This window comes from Panthera tigris, chromosome B1 (assembly GCF_018350195.1).
Source record: "Panthera tigris isolate Pti1 chromosome B1, P.tigris_Pti1_mat1.1, whole genome shotgun sequence".
Classification (NCBI taxonomy): Eukaryota; Metazoa; Chordata; class Mammalia; order Carnivora; family Felidae; genus Panthera; species Panthera tigris.
This window is the reverse complement of record NC_056663.1, coordinates 143,429,430-143,447,434: the sequence shown is the minus strand read 5'-3', so window position 1 is coordinate 143,447,434 and position 18,005 is coordinate 143,429,430. Positions and strand designations below refer to the sequence as shown.

At 35.8% G+C, this 18,005-nt stretch overlaps 1 protein-coding gene across 1 annotated transcript in view; it reads right to left on the bottom strand.

Annotated features, from left to right (window-relative positions):
- Positions 1 to 1,891: 1,891 nt before the first annotated feature.
- CDKL2 (cyclin dependent kinase like 2) overlaps positions 1,892 to 18,005 on the bottom strand; it is a 51,713-nt gene continuing 35,599 nt past the window's right edge. Inside the window, exons 8-14 of the mRNA XM_007086949.3 lie at positions 16,822 to 16,957; positions 15,651 to 15,949; positions 14,945 to 15,038; positions 12,396 to 12,519; positions 11,915 to 12,021; positions 6,156 to 6,244; positions 1,892 to 4,042 (exon numbers count right to left, since the gene is read on the bottom strand). Coding sequence (XP_007087011.2) covers positions 6,179 to 6,244; positions 11,915 to 12,021; positions 12,396 to 12,519; positions 14,945 to 15,038; positions 15,651 to 15,949; positions 16,822 to 16,957 — 826 coding nt within the window. The 3' untranslated portion in view covers positions 1,892 to 4,042; positions 6,156 to 6,178. The remainder of the gene's footprint in view (positions 4,043 to 6,155; positions 6,245 to 11,914; positions 12,022 to 12,395; positions 12,520 to 14,944; positions 15,039 to 15,650; positions 15,950 to 16,821; positions 16,958 to 18,005) is intronic.

Genomic DNA, 18,005 nt, shown 5'->3' with positions numbered 1-18,005 from the left:
TATGTAATGGGGAGAAATAAAATTTCACTGAAAACAAAGGAAAATAACATTTTGTGGGTGGATTTTTTTAAGAGAAAATTTCTCAGTGTATAGTACATCCAACATCAGATATCCACAAACATCTATAAACACAAAGCTCTAAATCACAAGTTACTTACAAGTGATGAGAAGTGATGTCAAGGTTTGTGGTAAGGTACTTCTCAGAAGGCCATGTTAAGAAACAAATACACTGTATGTTAATTACAGTTGCAAATTTTCTCATGTCTGAAGTTAAACAGAAAAAATAAGGCCTTATAAAAGCAGTGAATGGAAAACGTAATTTTTCATTCACATAGAGGCATGTTAAGAGTCCATTACCAATGTAAGAACACATCACAAAACAATAAAGAAAAATTCATTTAGTCCAATTCACAAGAACCAGCCTTAAAGCCTTAGGAGCAGTGACCCTTGCTGTTTCTAATTCCCTGCCAGTGGTTCAGTTTTATACAGGAAGGCTTAGAAAACAAGTTAATCACATTTTTCAGTCTAGTCTGACTCAGAGTTTAGTGCAGATCGAAAGTTCTATTGTAGCACAACTCAGATAAAAGAACAAATAATGAGAGAGTCACATAAGGAAACATGACTTCTTTGTTCCCATTTCAATAGGAAGTCAGCTATTCTAACTGAGCAAAGGATTCTCAATCAGGAGACCCAAACTCTAAGCCTCGGTCTGTTACAGCTTTGACCAAGCAGTCTTTACAAGACATGTTACTTTATGACTAGGCAGCTTGTATCATGTGCTGTATAAAAAAACTAACTTGCCAACACCCAAAAAATAAAAAGTCCAATTAAAAATGGGCAGAAGACATGAACAGACATCTCTCCAAAAAAGATATACACGTGGCCAACAGAAACATGAAAAGATTCTCAACCTCACTCACCATCAGGAAAATACAAATCAAAACTACCATGAGATATCACCTCAAACCTGTCAGAATTACCAAAATCAAAAACATAAGAAACAGCAAGTGTTGGCAAGGATGTGGAAGAAAAGGAACCCTCACACACTGTTGGTGGGAATGCAAACTGGTGCAGCCACTGTGGAAAACAGTATGGAGGTTCCTCACAAAATTAAAATTAGGGCTGCCATATGATTCAGTAATGTCCACTACTAGGTATTTACCCAAGAATATGAAAATACTAATTCCAAAGGATATATGCACCCCTATGTTTATTGCAGCATTATTTGCGATAGCCAAATTATGGAAGCAGCCCAGTGTCCATCGATCGATGAATGGATAAAAAATATATATATTCTTTATATATATATATAAAGAATCTTAATATGGGATATATATATATATATATATATATATATATATGGAATATTATTCGGCCATAAAAAAAGAATGAAATCTTGTCATTCACAACAACATGGATGGATCCAGAGAGTAGAATGTTAAGCAAAATAGGTCAGGCTGAGGAAGACAAATATCATATGACTGCACTCATACGTGGAATTTAAGAAACAAAACAAAGGAGGCGGGGAGAGACAAACCAAAAAGCAGACCCTTAGAGAACAAACAGAGGCTTACCAGAGGGGAAGTGGGTGGGGGAACGGGTGAAATAGGTGAAGGGGATTATGGGTACACTTATCTAGATGAGCACTGAGTAATGTATAGAATTGCTGAATCACTATATTGTATGCCTGAAACTAATATAACACTATATGTTAACCATACTGGAATTAAAATTTAAAATAATTAAAAAAAGATAACTAACTTGCCACCTCTATATCAAAGTTTCCCCCCAAAAAAATTAACAGATAATTTAAAATTTATCTAAGTACCATACAGTGCTATACACATTATTTGTATTCTCTTCATTAAATAAATGCAAATAAAGCCATCTATGGAGCTCAGTAAGGTATAATATTTATTCATTTTAAAACATACATCCACACAGCAAGCCCATTTCTCCCCACCAATACGTATACATATTTCCTATTAGGCTTAACCATATTCTTCTAAGGAGAGCAAAGTAATCTTAAGCTGAAAGAAAGAATTACTTTGGTTCAGTATCTATAGGCCCAGTTTGCAAAATCTTCTTTTTCAAGTAGTTCTGCCAAGGTTCTAACCAGATATGATCTTTGAATCTCAACTTGCACTTACAGTAAATTATTTTTAGTTCCTTAATTCTAAAGTTCACAAAATGTGTCAATAGGCAAAATACACCAAAAGCAAATACAGAGACAAAAAGGTAATTGATCCTAGATCCTCAGTCATTGAGGTGATATGTTTACACTGATCTTTAAATAAAAATAACATTGAAATAAGCTGGAAAGCCACTTGACTTTGAAATATTGTCTTCTTTCCATACTGTACAGTCTATTGGCAATATTTTTTAAGTAAAAATGAAACAATATCTTAATGTGAAGCCTATTAATGTCTATACATTAACTGTCTTTAGCATATTAGCCATACCAATGTAGTCAAACACCTGGTCAGAGGTTAAAAATAGAGTTTCAAAATCAAGACCAAATTTTAATTGAACCACCTATAGACTTCTACATTGGAATCTCTCATTTTGCCTCCTCCTGAATGTCCTGCTTTTTTGAGGACAAAGTATCTAAGGTCAGAATTTTACTATTAAGCTCCTCAGAGTAATAGAAAAGAGTATTAGTTAAATTCTTGGGCTAAGTTTTAGTCAATGCCTTTTGGAAAAAACAACACATTGTTAACTGGTTAAGGCAAAAAAAAAAACCCACACAAATTCTGGTCCCCTTAACAGCCATTCTCTAAAATAAATTCAGAGTGTGACCAGCAACCTAGAAGCCAAAAACCTACAGCCAAATTGGCTTAAACTTCCCACCTGGAAGTCATGGACTGGGGCATGAGAAACGGTGGGTGGACTGTATGTAGGTAGATATTTTTGCATGTTCGTGAAGAGCTTTTGGGAAGGCCTATGTGTTTGAGGAAATGAGAAGACAGGAGCATATCTGGGTTCTGTCTGATATCACCTTCAAACTATCAGTGGACAGGAGTGAGGTCCATAACAGTGGACATTTCCTCCCCAAAGCCTCTTCAGCTGGGGAGTTCAACAGTAACTGGCCTAGAGAAAAGTAACCAGTCCTAGTCAATCAGTAACACTGCTTCCCATCTCCTGGTTTTGTATGTATATACTTCCCCTTTCAAGGAGAAGCATAGTCCTCAACTCCAAGGTATACCTACAAAATTCTCCTTCACTATTCTCATTCCATAATCATGTTCCCGCACGCAGGAACACTGGCTCCAGAATCTCACAATACAGAGGACTACCCGATGTCAGAGTCATACTAAGTCATGAGAAAGAAAAGGCTTCTTTGAGAAATTTGGATCAGTGTGGTTCATAGAAGATCAGCAGAGAGGCCAGATTCCCATAGTACAATGATCAAACATCAATCACGATAATCACAGAAACCAAAGATATACATCTATCCATAGAGAGCAGTTACATATCTCCTTAAAGCCTAGAAACAAGCAAGCTTTTTAAAAGTATATTAATAGGTAAGTTATGGTAAAGGAAACATTTTCTCTTACTGATCCTAGTTTTTTCATTTCTTCAAATGATCCTAGTTTTTATCACCTACCACCACCAAACCCATTCCTAAGTAAATGTACACATTTATACAGATAACACAGAGTTCAATGCATAAATAACATAACCATTATAATGTTTCTCTCTCCCTTTTTAAACTCATTTTTAATCTTGGGTAATTTTAAATCACAATCTACTAACAGTAAATACACATTCGTGGAACAAGAACCATATCACTATTCTTCCATTGGATATATCTTGAAATAGCAACAGTGGACTTGAAAGGTGATGGGATAGCAGTTGGGGAGGGGCACTTGTTCAATCTTCTTTCAAAACACTTGGAAGTCTTTGTCTTTTTTCTTCTACAAGGCCTTTCCCAGAAAATGCAGGCAGTTCAAAAGCAAATGACCAAAACCACAAATCTCTCTTTGTAGGATATCAGCACTTTGGTCACAAGAAGATGTCATCTCAAGGGCTAGAGTAGCATCTAAAAGCACAGGGGGATACAGGCAACCAAACAGTTTACATAAAAATCTTTCTAGAAAGTGATTTATATCTTACTTGCTTTCTCACACTGAATATATTTATAATATTGTAAGTATTACACAGTCTAAGAAAACTTAATACCGTATATAACAAAAACAAGATTTTAAAGAAAACCTTTAGGATAATTATCAACCAAAGCTGTCATGTGTAGCACACCATCTCCTTTTATGTAAATAATGATTAGTTTTGACAAAATAGATCCAAGTTTTATAGAGGCTACAGTTTATATAGTATGTATAACGAGTGCATTGCAAAGACGTCTCCCAGCGCCTGGAAAGGGCCCTGTACCAATGAGGAATTAAAACTTAAGATTTGTTCACTTCATAGTAAATTCACATTTGATGTCACAGACGTTCAAAATGCTTTGTGGAGAATGAGATACCACCTCACAGCTGTCAGAATGACTAACAGTAACAACTCAGGCAACAACAGATGTTGGCAAGGATGCGGAGAAAGAGGATCTCTTTTGCACTGCTGGTGGGAATGCAAAATGGTGCAGCCACTCTGGAAAACAGTATGGAGGTTCCTCAAAAAATTAAAAATAGAACTGCCCTACGACCCACAATTGCACTACTAGGTATTTATCCAAGGGATACAGGTATGCTGTTTTGAAGGGGTACATGCACCCCAATGTTTATTGCAGCACTATCAACAGTAGCCAAAGTATGGAAAGAGCCCAAATGTCCATCAATGGATGAGTGGATAAAGGAGATATATGTATATATATATATATATATATGTATATATATATACGTATACATATATATATATATATGTATACGTATATATATATATGTATACACACACACACAATAGAGTATTACTCGGCAATCAAAAAGAATGAAATATTGCCATTTGCAACTACATGGATAGAACTAGAGGGTATTATGCTAAGTGAAATTAGTCAGAGAAAGACAAAAATCGTATGACTTCACCCATATGAGGACTTTAAGAGACAAAACAGATGACCATAAGGGAAGGGAAGCAAAAATAATATAAAAACAGAAGAGACTCTTAAATATGGAGAACAAACAGATGGGAGCGGGGATGGGCTAAATAGGTAAGGGCATTAGGAAATCTACTCCTGAAATCATTGTTGCACTATATGCTAACTAACTTATGTAAATTTAAAAAAAATAAATTAAATTAAATAAATGCTTTGTGGAGGTTAACAGATTAATTCCAACAGTACATTTATGAGAGTGTGGGATTTTATTACCATCATATTTTACAGAGTTAATAAGATATTAAACATTAGGTGACTGGTCTGAGGTCACATACCAAATTGCCACTCAAAAGGTCTGATCTTTGGTTTTCATTTTTTTAGTACTAAACAGTTATATTTAAAAGGAAGGCAATCCTGTTACCATTTAAAATTGACACTTAATTTTTCAAATCACTGTTGGTGCCTAATCAAGTGAGTTCTTAATTTACTCTGTTTTCCTTTTTAAAAAAATTTGTAACATATTTCTCCTGGGGGTAGGTCCCCGGTGGGGTGGGAACGTGTGCCGGTGGGTCCTGTTCTTGCTGTGCAGACACATGGTGCAGGCCTGGAGCTTGTAGCTCCCTTTTTACCGTGGTGGAGTAGCAGGACAATAATAAAGTTCATCAGAAACAAATACAAAAAAATAAAATATAAAAATAAAAAGGAAGGCAATCATCTAGAATAGTGCTGATCCCTCTTTATTGGGAAAAAGATTACCAAGCAATCATTTCGTCTTTCTTGCTTTACGAGCCCAAAGGGCAAATGACTGATAAGGGAGATAAGTATATATCCTTCCACTGCACTCATCACCCTGAATTCACCTTACTGTATCCAATAAAACACAGGAGATTAGTTTAAGGGCAAGAGCTGTAAGCTCCATGAAAAGGGATTTCATCCCAAAGACAAATACTACTTTTTTTTTTTAAGTGGCACAATTCTTTCTCTACCAGGTGTTCTCACAGAATCAATCACTAGAGAATGCTTAACGGCAGAATTTGGCCTTTAGCAAGCTACAAAATATCTCCCATGGAAGGTTTACTTTGCATTAAGTATGAGAAACCAGACATACCCAGTTCAGAACCAAAATGACTCTCAGTGCTGGTGTTGCATTCGAGGCAAATCAGCCTCCGAATCATCTAACAGGGGAGATCCTGAAACCTAGAAGTTAATAATCAAGCATTAAAGATTCTCAAAAATTGTAAAAGTCTCACTCCCCCCCTGAAAATCCCAATTCTTGTTGTTCAAGTATCAGGTGTTTATAATTAACCATTCATAGCGCAAGCTGCTTGCACAGAAGACGATGATGAAGTAAGAGGCTGTTATTCTTTGACCTCTTTGGTGATACGTGTGTTAAAAAGATGCTTCTGATGTGCCAAGGTAGTGTAAACCCACTACAACCCATCTCTCCTACTTATTACAAACAAACAAACAAACAAACAAACAAAAAACCCTTTAGGAAAAATATGCAAAACAACTGGAGATTAAGGAGAGGGGTCAAAAGTTGGAAATGTGATCCCTCACATGGGGGGTAGGTTTCCAATTTTGTTTATTTTTTGCTCCTGTGACTTTGCCCAAAAGGCAGGCCCTAGTCTCAGAGTAGTGAAGAAGTACAAAAAGCTAAAAGTCTGAAAGAAACTCCCTTGTTATCCCAGAGAAACCCTGCAAGCCACAAAGTATGGGGGTGGGTTGGTCCTGGAGCAAACAGAACTAGAGCAAGGACTCCCTAATTCTGTGTATAGACTGATGGGAGTCTGAGCCCAGCTCCTGACACATGCACGCATGCAGCAGCTCCAAACCCAGAGCAGCAACAGCTTGGCGAACTGAGCTGAGATTTGAACTACCTGCACAAGTCTCCAGCTAACCCCTGAGCCACACAAGCACAGGACAGATGCAAACTACGATATCAAAGACTTAGAGAACTGAGATTTGAAACATTTCTCACAAGAGATAAGGCAGAATTTGCAGTGAGAACAAAACTTCAATGACTGCCTGCTAAAATAAAACGTCCACATTCTCCAGAGGATTATAACAGGACCTGGAGGCTACACAACCTAATACTAACAGTTTCCAAGATACAATCAAAGTTATTGGCCATAAAAAGATCCAGGAATGTGTCATCAATTCTCAATGGAAATGGCAATCAACAGATGCAGAAATATATATGCTATACAGGCATATATAACTTAATTAAGTTTATAAAGTCCCAATATTTGGGTCATCTCGGGATCGATATGAATGAAGAAACAGGAATTCTTAGCAGAGAAATATAAGCCCTAAAAAAGAACCAAGTGGACATTTTAGGACTTAAAAATACAGTATCTGGGGGCGCCTAGGTGGCTCAGTCGGTTAAACATCCAACTCTTGGTTTCAGCTCAGGTCATGATCTCACGGTTTGTGGGATCTAGCCCTGCATTGGGCTCTGTGCTGTCAGGGCAGAGCCTGTTTGGGATTCTCTCTCTCCCCCTCTCTCTGCCCCTCCCCGCTCATATACTCTCTAAATACATACATACATACATACATACATACATACATACATACATACATAAAACAGCATCTGAAATTTAAATATCTCCCTGGATGGGCTTAATAGCAGAAGGGAAACAACAAGGTAAAGAATCGAAGAACTTAAAGATAAATCAATAGGAATTACCTAATGTGAAGAGCCAAGATAAAAAAAAGAAAAAAAAAAGATTAAAGAAAGCAGAGTCTCAGGAACTTGTAGAAAATAACAAAAAGTCTAATATCTATGTCACTGGACTCTCAGAAAAAAAAAAGAGAGAGAAATTATGGCAGAAAAAAATTTTTGAAGAAATAATGACCAAAAACTTCCAAATTTGGCAAAAGAAGAAGGTTTTCAAATCAAGAAGTTCAGCAAATGCCAAACAGGATACAAAGAAAACTATGCTTAGACACATCTTATTAAAACTAATGAACACAAAACGATGAGGATAAAATCTTGAAAAGAGCTAGAGAAAAATGAAACATTACATACAGATGAACAATTCAAATGCCTAAGAATGTCCCACATTCTGATAGAAATCAGAGAGATCAGAAGACAGAGGAATGATGTCCTTATAGTCCTGGGAGAAAAAAGTTTTTAAAAACCTACCAACTCATATTCTATATCCATTGAAAATATATTTAAGGGATGAAGGCAAAATAAAGTCATTCTCAAATGAAGGAAAACTAAGAGTTTGTCACCCATCAGACTTGCTCTGGAAGAAATGCTAAAGGAAGTTTTTCAAGCTAAAGAAAAATGATACCAAAGAATAAAAGTATAATCTTTAAGAAAGAAAGGAAGAACAACAGAAACAGCAGGTAGTTAGGTAAATATAGAAGACTACTTATTTCCATAAATTGCTTAAAATATCTATGACTATTTAGAGCAAAATATATGACAATGTAGTGGGGTTTTCGGTGTATGTAAATAAGACAAAGAATTCTAACATAAAGTCCAGGTTGAAGTAAAAGGACATATGCTTACCACTACATTTTACAAGTGGTACAATATTTACTCTAAGTAGACTGTGGAAGGTTAGTTAATATATATTGCAATCCCTAGAGTAATCACTAAAAAAAATAATACCAAGAAATATACCCAAAAGCCAATCCCAAAAATATTCAAATACAAAAGAAGACTAAAAAGGGAAAACAAAGGAATAAACAAACAACAACAAATATATATATATATATTTGTTATATATATATGTATTTGTTATATATATGTATATATTTGTTATATACACATACATATAAACAGAGCTCGATCCAGATATATCAATAATCACATTCAATGTTAATGGCCTAAGTATTTACTAGCAGGCAGAATTCTAAAGATATCACCTGGTTAGTCAATCAAACTATTGTAGCTACTGCTGTGAAGCAACTTTGCACGTGGAATTAATGTTACTAATCAGGTGACTCTAAGATAGAAAGATTATCCTGGCAGGTGCAATGTAGGCCTGCAAGGCCAATCACATCCCTCTTAAAAGCAGAAGAGGAAGTCAGAGATGAGGCAGAAGGGGAGGTAAGGGAGGGTCAAAGAGTAAGAAGGATTTGATCACTATTACTAGCTTTGTAGATGGCAGAACTAGACCATGAGCCAAGGAATGTGGTCAGCCTCTAGAAGCTGACAGCATCCCCCAGGTGTCAGCCAGAAAAGAAACAGGGACCTCAGTCCCACAACCTCATGAAACTCAATTCTGCTGACAATCTGAGCGGGCCTGGAAATAGATTCTCCCCTAGAGTCTCCAGAAAGAAATGCAGTCCCGCTGACATCTTGATTTGGGGTCTGTGAGACTCAAGGGGAGAAGAAGCTATTCCTAGGCTTCTGACCCATGGAAATTGTGAGACAGTAAATTGTGAGACAGTAAGTTGGTAGAAGTTTACTAGCTGTAATAGGAAACACATTCCAATGAACAGAATTGGAATTGACAAAATGGATACAAAAGAAAGACCCTACTTCTATGAAATGTTGTACATTAAAACAACAACAACAACAACAAGAAACAGATAGTATAAAAGTAAAAAGATAAACCATGGAGACAAATAAGTAGGCTCGAGTGGCTATTTTAATCTCAAATAAAATTGGTTTCATGGCACAGAGCACCACAAGTGATAAAGAGAGGCATTTTCTAATGATAAAAGTGATAATATATCAGGAAGACAAAAACTATTATAAGTGTGTATGTACCTAATAATAGAGATTTAAAATACAGGAAACAAAAATAAACAGATATAAGAGAAAAATAAATAATTCCACAGTCAGTGAAAGATTTTGACAGCACTCTTTCAAGAACTGATAGAACCAAACAAAAAAATCATTAAGGATATAGAAGATCTGAAGAATACTACCAACCACCTTAATCTAATTTCGCATTTGTAGTAGGCTATGTCTAACGACTGAAGAATATACATTATTTTCAAGGAAACAAGGTTCATTCGCCATGATAGACCATCTGCTGAGCCATAAAACATATCTCAATGAATCTAAAATAATCAAAATCATACACAGTATATTCTCTGACCATATGGAATTAAATTACAAATCAATAATAATAAAATATCTAAGGAAATGCTAAATAACTACTAAACAACATGTTTCTAAATAATTCCTGGGTTAAAGAAGAAATTACAAGGGAACTAAGAAAATGTTTGGACTGAGCAATAATGAAAAACACAACACATCAAAATTTGTGAGATGATGCTTAAACACCACTTAGAGAAAAAATATGTAGATACATACACATAGAAGTATATGTGTGTAAGTGTGCAGGAGGTGGACAAGTGGAGACAGAGTCCACAGGTTATGCAATACTTTACTTACAAAAACCTATCTTACGGGTGTTCCAGAAGGTACATAATAGACTTTTATAAATGTGAAAATGTTTGTGTTATGCACAGAAACAAAATGAAGCTCAACGTATTGATCCATACCATAACGTAAGAGTGCAAGGCAAGTCACAGCTTCTGCCAGAAAGCCTTTTGCTTTCAGTCTCTCGCTGTTTCTCTTCCCACTGACATCTTCCACATATAAACTCATGTTATTTTGGTGTTGATTTGTGTTTTTCACTACACCTACTTTCTCCTTTATTGTATTTTAAATACAACTGGGAAATGAACAAATAAACTAAGAGTAAAAATGCAGAACAAGTTTATAAATATCAAAGGAATAGTTCAAATCAACCAAATAAAAATACTGACGTATGAAGGCTGCCAAAGCCTTTCTTCTATTTCATGAGACAAGATTTGGTTATGTGAACCCTGAAAAGTGGTTTTGAACAATAGTACCCTCACAGACAGCAAGTGAAAAATCCTGCACCTTTAAAATCCACATTAAATTTTAGACATGTACAAGGAATTTATTGAGATACTATAGTTCCTAAAAGTAAAATTTGTGATGGTAATTAATCTTCATGCAACAGGAATTTATTTAGCTTTGATTATATTGCTGCAGAAATTGTTAACAAGAGATAAGGCAAAGTAATAGCAGTCAAAAAACCTTTTTCTCAGGGTCACTGTGTAACTGCCTCTGTAATTTGTTGCCCTCAACAACATAATTTCCCTTGTTGATTGAGCTCTACCAAACTATTTAAGGCATAGTAGTAGAAAAAACCATCCACATAGATATGGAGGCAATACTTAAATGAGGATGGAGACTTAAATTCCAAAACAAAAGTTGCCTAGCATCAAGGAGAGGTGAGAAATCTGTAAGTACAATGATGCATATCCAAAGTTTATACCCAGTTATGGTTGGCTCAGGGAATTTAAAAGTTTGCGAGTTTTCTTAATGTAAAAATGAGTGATAGGACTGTTATTAAAGCAGCAGAAACATAAATATTCTGTAGAATTAAGAGAAATTATAGAAAAATAATTATATATAGAATAGCAAGTCTTTAACATGCACAAAGTAGATAGTCTTGGGGAAACGTGTCAAATAGAGGATACATTTTAAAAGGATATAGGCAATTCAAAGAGTGGAAGATAGGTTATAGCTTTGGGGTTAACTCAGTGAAATACTATGAGTTACCACAAAAGTTATATAAAAGCCATAGCTAGGCTACACACACACACACACACACACACACACACACACACACATAATTTTAATCTATAAAAAACTGATGACGGTAAGCTGGAAAATGTCTATATAAGTATACATGTAATAAAGGTACTAAGTGCAATGAACAGTAAGAAAAACTTTGACAAACAAAATTGTATGGATCCCACCAATAAACCTGCCCAATCCTTAAGAGTGAGCTTTCCCTAAGATGCTTTAATAAGGACATGAGACCCAAATTCTATCTAACCTATAAAGTATTTCTGTACCTGATGTAATCCAATACTGGGGGCGTGCAAGTCAATAGTGGCCAGAGAAGGAATTCGAGATTCTGAGAGATTTTTGTTCTCTTTCCTTATTAACCTGGAATTTCGAGCTAGATAAAAATAACCACAAACACATTTAAAAATTAGACATTTGTATTAGTTTTCCACATTCTATAGCTGTCCCTCAGTATATACTTAGTGTACATATTTACATACATAAGTCTGTAAATATTTACATATGGAAATACATAAAGTTACTACAATTTTTTACTTTTAATATTTTTTTAGTTTACTTAACATACATTTTATTTATTTTTTAAGATTTTATTTTTAAGTAATCTCTACACTTAACATAGGACTCAAACTTACAACCCTGAGATCAAGAGTCACATGCTCCACTGACTGAGCCAGCAGGTATTCCAATGTAACATAAATTTTAAATAATATAAACAAAAAGGCTGAAAAGTAAAAGCATTATACATACCTACGCCTTCCAAGGCTCTTAGTTCAGGGAGATGATTATAGTTCAGTTCAGGCAAACGGACATCTGTCTTTGAGTATTCCCTTCTTTTCTTATTTGCCTGAAGTAGGCTCTTTTCACTTGGGACCTAAGATCAGAATGATTAACACAAGTGAATTAGCCTTCAGGTAAGCTGGGCTTGCCTCTTTTGTAACTACTATATTGATATCCTAAAATTTAGGAATTCAAGAATAACACAAAACTTCAGAAGTCCTGTAATGAGATTTTGAGTTTCTTTATTTGGAATTTTCTGCTTGTTCTTTTAATAGAGTAAGTGCTAAGACTCTTGGTTCAAATTAGTTATAAAATAATTAGTTTAAAAAAACCTATCTGCATGTCCAAAAAATAGTAAGTTCAGACCTCAGGTTGGTCTTCAACCTAGGTGTTGTAGAAAGTTTAGGCAAAGTTCTGCCTCCAATAATTTTCATTAAGACTCAAGTGTGTCTTCTTCCCATTAATCTCTACCTCTTTTCTTGACAGCCTCTTAAAAATAAGGATAAACAGAAATAAGATCTAAAACTGACAGCCAGTTTTGATTATACAATGCCTGAAAGAAGGCTGATATCAATTCCAGCAAAGTGCTTTTGAGCCAGCTACTCTGAAAGCCTTGCTGATCAAAGTAATCCTCCAAAGCAGATCAAGAATGTAAAACACAAAAATATCTACAAAGAAATCAGTAGGGTATTAAAAAAAGGAAAGTACTGTGGATACAGAAATCGTGGGCCAAGAATAATTAAAAGAAAAGCAAATGTAATGCCCAAATCATGAGAGACATGAAAAGAAGGCTACTCTTGTTCAGCTCTGAGGATAACGAGAAGGGTAGACAAGGGAAATTTGAGAGAAAAATACTCTTTGGGAATACATCCACACCTCCATTCCCTGGCACAAGAGTTCATTCACCACATTCTGTAAGCATTTTCTATGGTGCTAGACATGTTCTAGGTGTGGGGTAGAGCTGTAAGGAAAACAGAGCACATATTCCTACCTTGGAAATGTACATTCTAGTTCGGGAGACAGACAATATATAAATAAGCAAATATAGAGGCTGGTAGGTGTATGTAATGGAAAAAAATTAAGCCAGGAGAGAGAAAAGAGAGTAATGTGAGACAAAATGAGTTCTAATACTAGGGAAGACCTCACAATAAGGCTTCATGTAAGCCAAGGAGGAGAAGAAGCAAATTCTTTGGATTATCTGGGGGAAGGAATGTTCTAAAGCACAGGAAATAAGTGCAAAAGCCCAAATATAGGAGCATGTCTGGCCAGGTTCAAGGAATACAAGGAAATCAGTGGGTTGCAATAGATTGACCAAGAGTAAGAGAGGCCAGGGGCACCTGGGTGGCTTAGGCAGTTAAGCATCTGACTCTTGATTTCTGCTTGGGTCATGATCTCACATGATCCCAATGTGAGATGGAGTCCCACATTGGGCTCTGCACGAGAGACTGCTTGGGATTGTGTCTCTCCCCCCTCTCTCTCTGCCCCTCCCCTGCTCACGTTCTTACTCTCTCTCTCTCTCTCTCAAAATAAATAAATAAACATTAAAAACAAGTAAAATTTCAAAAAAAAAAAAAAAAAAAAAAGAGAGAGAGAGAGAGAGAGTAGCCAGGGGTGGAATAAGAGGGATGGGGACCTGGGTCAATCAGGGACTTACAAGCCCTGTTAGGATTTTGGTCTTGACTCAGAGATGACCAGTCAATGGAAAAGTGATGATGATTTAAGTTAACTTTAAAAAGAAGCATTCTGGCAGTTACGTTAAGCAAAGTAACACTCCTCTGAACCTTCAGAAAACCTCTGAGCCTTGTACATGCTGCCATTCTTATAATCTGACACTGTTTTAATTTGTTGATCTTCTACTAGACCATGAGCTCCTTGAAGAGAGAGATTGATTGATTCATCTCCAGTGTCTCATAATAAGTTATCAATAAATATTTATTAAATGAATACATAGAATACTTTCTTTTTTTAAAAAAATGTTTATTTATATATTTTGAGAGAGAGATAGAGCATGAGCAAGGGAGGGGCAAAGAGAGAGGGAGGGAGAGAGAGAATCCCAAGCAGGCTCTGACTGTCAGTGCCCAGTGCAGGGCTTGAACCCACAAACCATGAGACCATAACCTGAGCCGAAATCAAGAGTCAGACACTTAACTGACTGAGCCACCCAGGCACCCCTAGAATACTTTCACCAAAAATCTTATGTGAGATACAACAATTTATCTTGTCACCTACTCCAAAAAAGAACTGATCACCAAGTATTAAGAAAATTTACTGTTACTAAAAAAATTAAAACATGTCATTTAAATAATATATTTAAACATCTAGACTTACAAAACTTAAACTTTAAGACTTTCACATTTATGATTGTGACAGGTTGGGATGATACATGTACAATTAAGGTTCCCCTTTATGATATGTCTCCAAATAAGATTCCCAGTTCTTCACTATTATATTTAACATTAATAGAAGTCTAGAAATGACTAATGCTTGCTCTTCTATCATGGGAGTAACAGTTCACTTACTGATGTGGTCACATTAATATTATAAATGCCTGATGGAGAATGTTTATGTGGTTTCACAAATGGAATGCAATACTTCTTGGTTTTCTCATCCACTCTGCAACAACAACAACAACAACAAATTTAAGTTAGAACCAGCAGTAACTATTTTTTTCAAGCACAAAACCAAAACCAAATAACACAAAACTAAGTGACATGCAGTTTAATCAGCATTTAATGCCTATTCATAATCATACAATGCACATAATTCTGGTGAAACGTTCTGTCCTTTACCACTACCCTCATGCCTCCCACCTCACTCCCAAGTCCAAACAAATAAATTACTTTTCTTTCAGCAAAATTCCCCAAATGAGCTTCTTTGTACCACCAAATACCCACAGCCATACCATGTAGCAGCAGACGCCCAAAACCAATTATTTCTTTTATTATGATAACCTCCTTTCACATTTTTAGAATAAATAGTTATAGACCCTCTTCACTTTACAGAGTACAATCCACTTTCTTAAGACTCAGGTGAATGTTTTTTTTTTTTTTTTATCAAATGCTAATAACTTTCATTACATAGGCCAAAAGCATTTTGAAACAGAACGCTTACAAGAATGAAAGGCACCCAGAAGCCCGAAAGTAGAATGTGGCTGCATCGATTAACACTCGCAATTTGCAGACATACCCTGAAACAACATTTTGTTCTTATTTTTCTCATTCATACCTGTGACTCTGAACTCCTGGGATATTCACCATTCCAGAATTAACACCGGGAGCCACCGTGGAATGATTGTGCGCAAGTGGGGGAATTGCCACGCCTAGATTTCTGGTGTGATCCACGCTTCCGTTGCTGCAATCTCTGAGGCTCGTAGAAGGCACGGTTGTGATGCGGCTCATCCCACTGTCAGGGAGACAGCTCGCATTTGAAGCTCGACTGACTTTTTCAACTTTTTCTCCGTCCGGTTTTGGCCCTTTTATTTTGAACACTTTAGAATCTTTAATTTTGGGATCAGCATTGGTATCCTGACCATTAATAAAAATGTTAACAACATTAATGATCTGAGGAGAATGAAAAATTACCTCTTCCTGTAAAGAACTCATCAACTACTGCAGAATTCCATAAATATCACCTTCTCGTGCCCCTGTTTTCTTTATTCTATCTATGGAATTAAAATTACACCCAGGATTCTTGGTCAGACATTTATTTTGAATAGAAATGCAATAGCTCTGCTATATATCAGGTGAATATGATACATACATATATCAAATTTATATATATTTCAGTAGAAAAATGTGAAAGAGAAATTAAGTATCACTACTTTTGTTCTTATATATCTAAAGTCAGGAAATACAAAACTGAGAACTGCCTTCTTCTTTTGGTTCATTTGAAAAAATGTGAGTGGATTGTTGATGAATTGGAATTACCTTACCAAGAACAGATTCTAGGTAACCAACATGAAAATGTAAACTTCAAATAAATTAAATACCCAAATCTCAATTTTAAAGTGCTCTACTTTATACAAAAAAAATTAAATGATACTTTTCTCTCATATCATTTAAGGGAAAAAATGATACATGCATGTGTTTGTGTCCATGTGTTTATATGTGAGTACATGGGTCTAAATGTTCTTAGATAAGTATGACTTCCTGACAAGACCTACTGCACAGTCTGATACACACCCTGGTACACAGTAGGCACTCAAAACACGATATGTTAAGACAGTTTTTCAAAAGGTAATGTCTTTAGAGAAGGTACATTTTTACAACTAAGCTAAAAGTTAACAACTTGCTCACTGCTCAGAAAACCTCTTTTTTTATATTCATTTATTTTCCTCCAAAAATAAAAGGACATATTACATTTAAAATTTAATACACATGAAAACATGGACATTTACCTGTACCACAAGCATTTTTCTATCTTCGCCTAAGGAATCACCTTTTTCCTTTTCCTTCTTTCTGCTTTGAGATTTTTTAGATAAAGAAATATTTCTGGCATCTTTCTGTACTTTTAACTGTAGTTCCTGAGAAAACCTACATAAAAATACATTTGTCAATACAAGAAAATTGTAGGGGTGCCTGCAGTGTGTTAAGCCTCCAACTTTGGCTCAGGTCATGATCTCATGGTTCATGAGTTTGAGTCCCTCCCCTGCTTGCACTCACTCTCTCTCTCTCTCTCTCCCAAAAGTAAATAAACATTAAAAAAATTTTTTTTAAAACACAATAAAATTGTATAAGACAGATAAACCTAGAAAAAATTCATTTTCAAGATTTTTTTTTGTATTGAGTATTAAACTAGACTATGTTATTTAAAATGAGAAAAATTATTGGGGCACTTGGGTGGCTCAGTCAGTTAAGTGTCTGACTTTGGCTCAGGTCATGATCTCACGGTTCGTGAGTTCGAGCCCCGGGTAAGGCTCTGTGCTGACAGGCTCTGTGCTGAAGCCTGCTTGGGATTCTGTGTTTCTCTCTGCCCCTCCCCCACTCGCACTCTGTGGCTCTCTCTCTCAAAAATAAACAAACATTAAAAAACATTTTCTTTTAATGAGAAAAAGTATGGCCTAGATTAGCAGTTCTCAAAAGGCAGTCTGTAGAACCCTGGGAATCCCTGAGAACTTTTCAGGAGGTTCACAAGGTCAAAGCTATTCTTTACCTTAATAGGAAGATGACTGCTTTTCCTCTACATTAACACTGGCACTGATGGTGTAAAAAGCAATGGTGAAACCGCTGGCACCTTACCAAGAATTAAAGCAATGGCACCAAACTGTACTAACAGTTATGGCGTTCTTCATATTCATACGCACATTCTCAGTTTAAAAAAACAAAGGCAGTTTTGCTTAAGAACGTCCCTTATGAAATAATAAAGAAGTATTAATTTTCAAAACCTTTGAACACAAGTCTTTTTTCATATTCTGTGTGAAAGAAGGGAATGTGCATGAAGCACCCCGCTACGAACCGAAGTGCAGTGGCTGTCTTAGGGAAAGGAACTGTGTTATTGTTTGAGATACAAACTAAACTAGCCACTTCTTTCGTGCAACATTTTTTACTTGAAAGAAAGGATGACAGAAGACTACAGTTATTC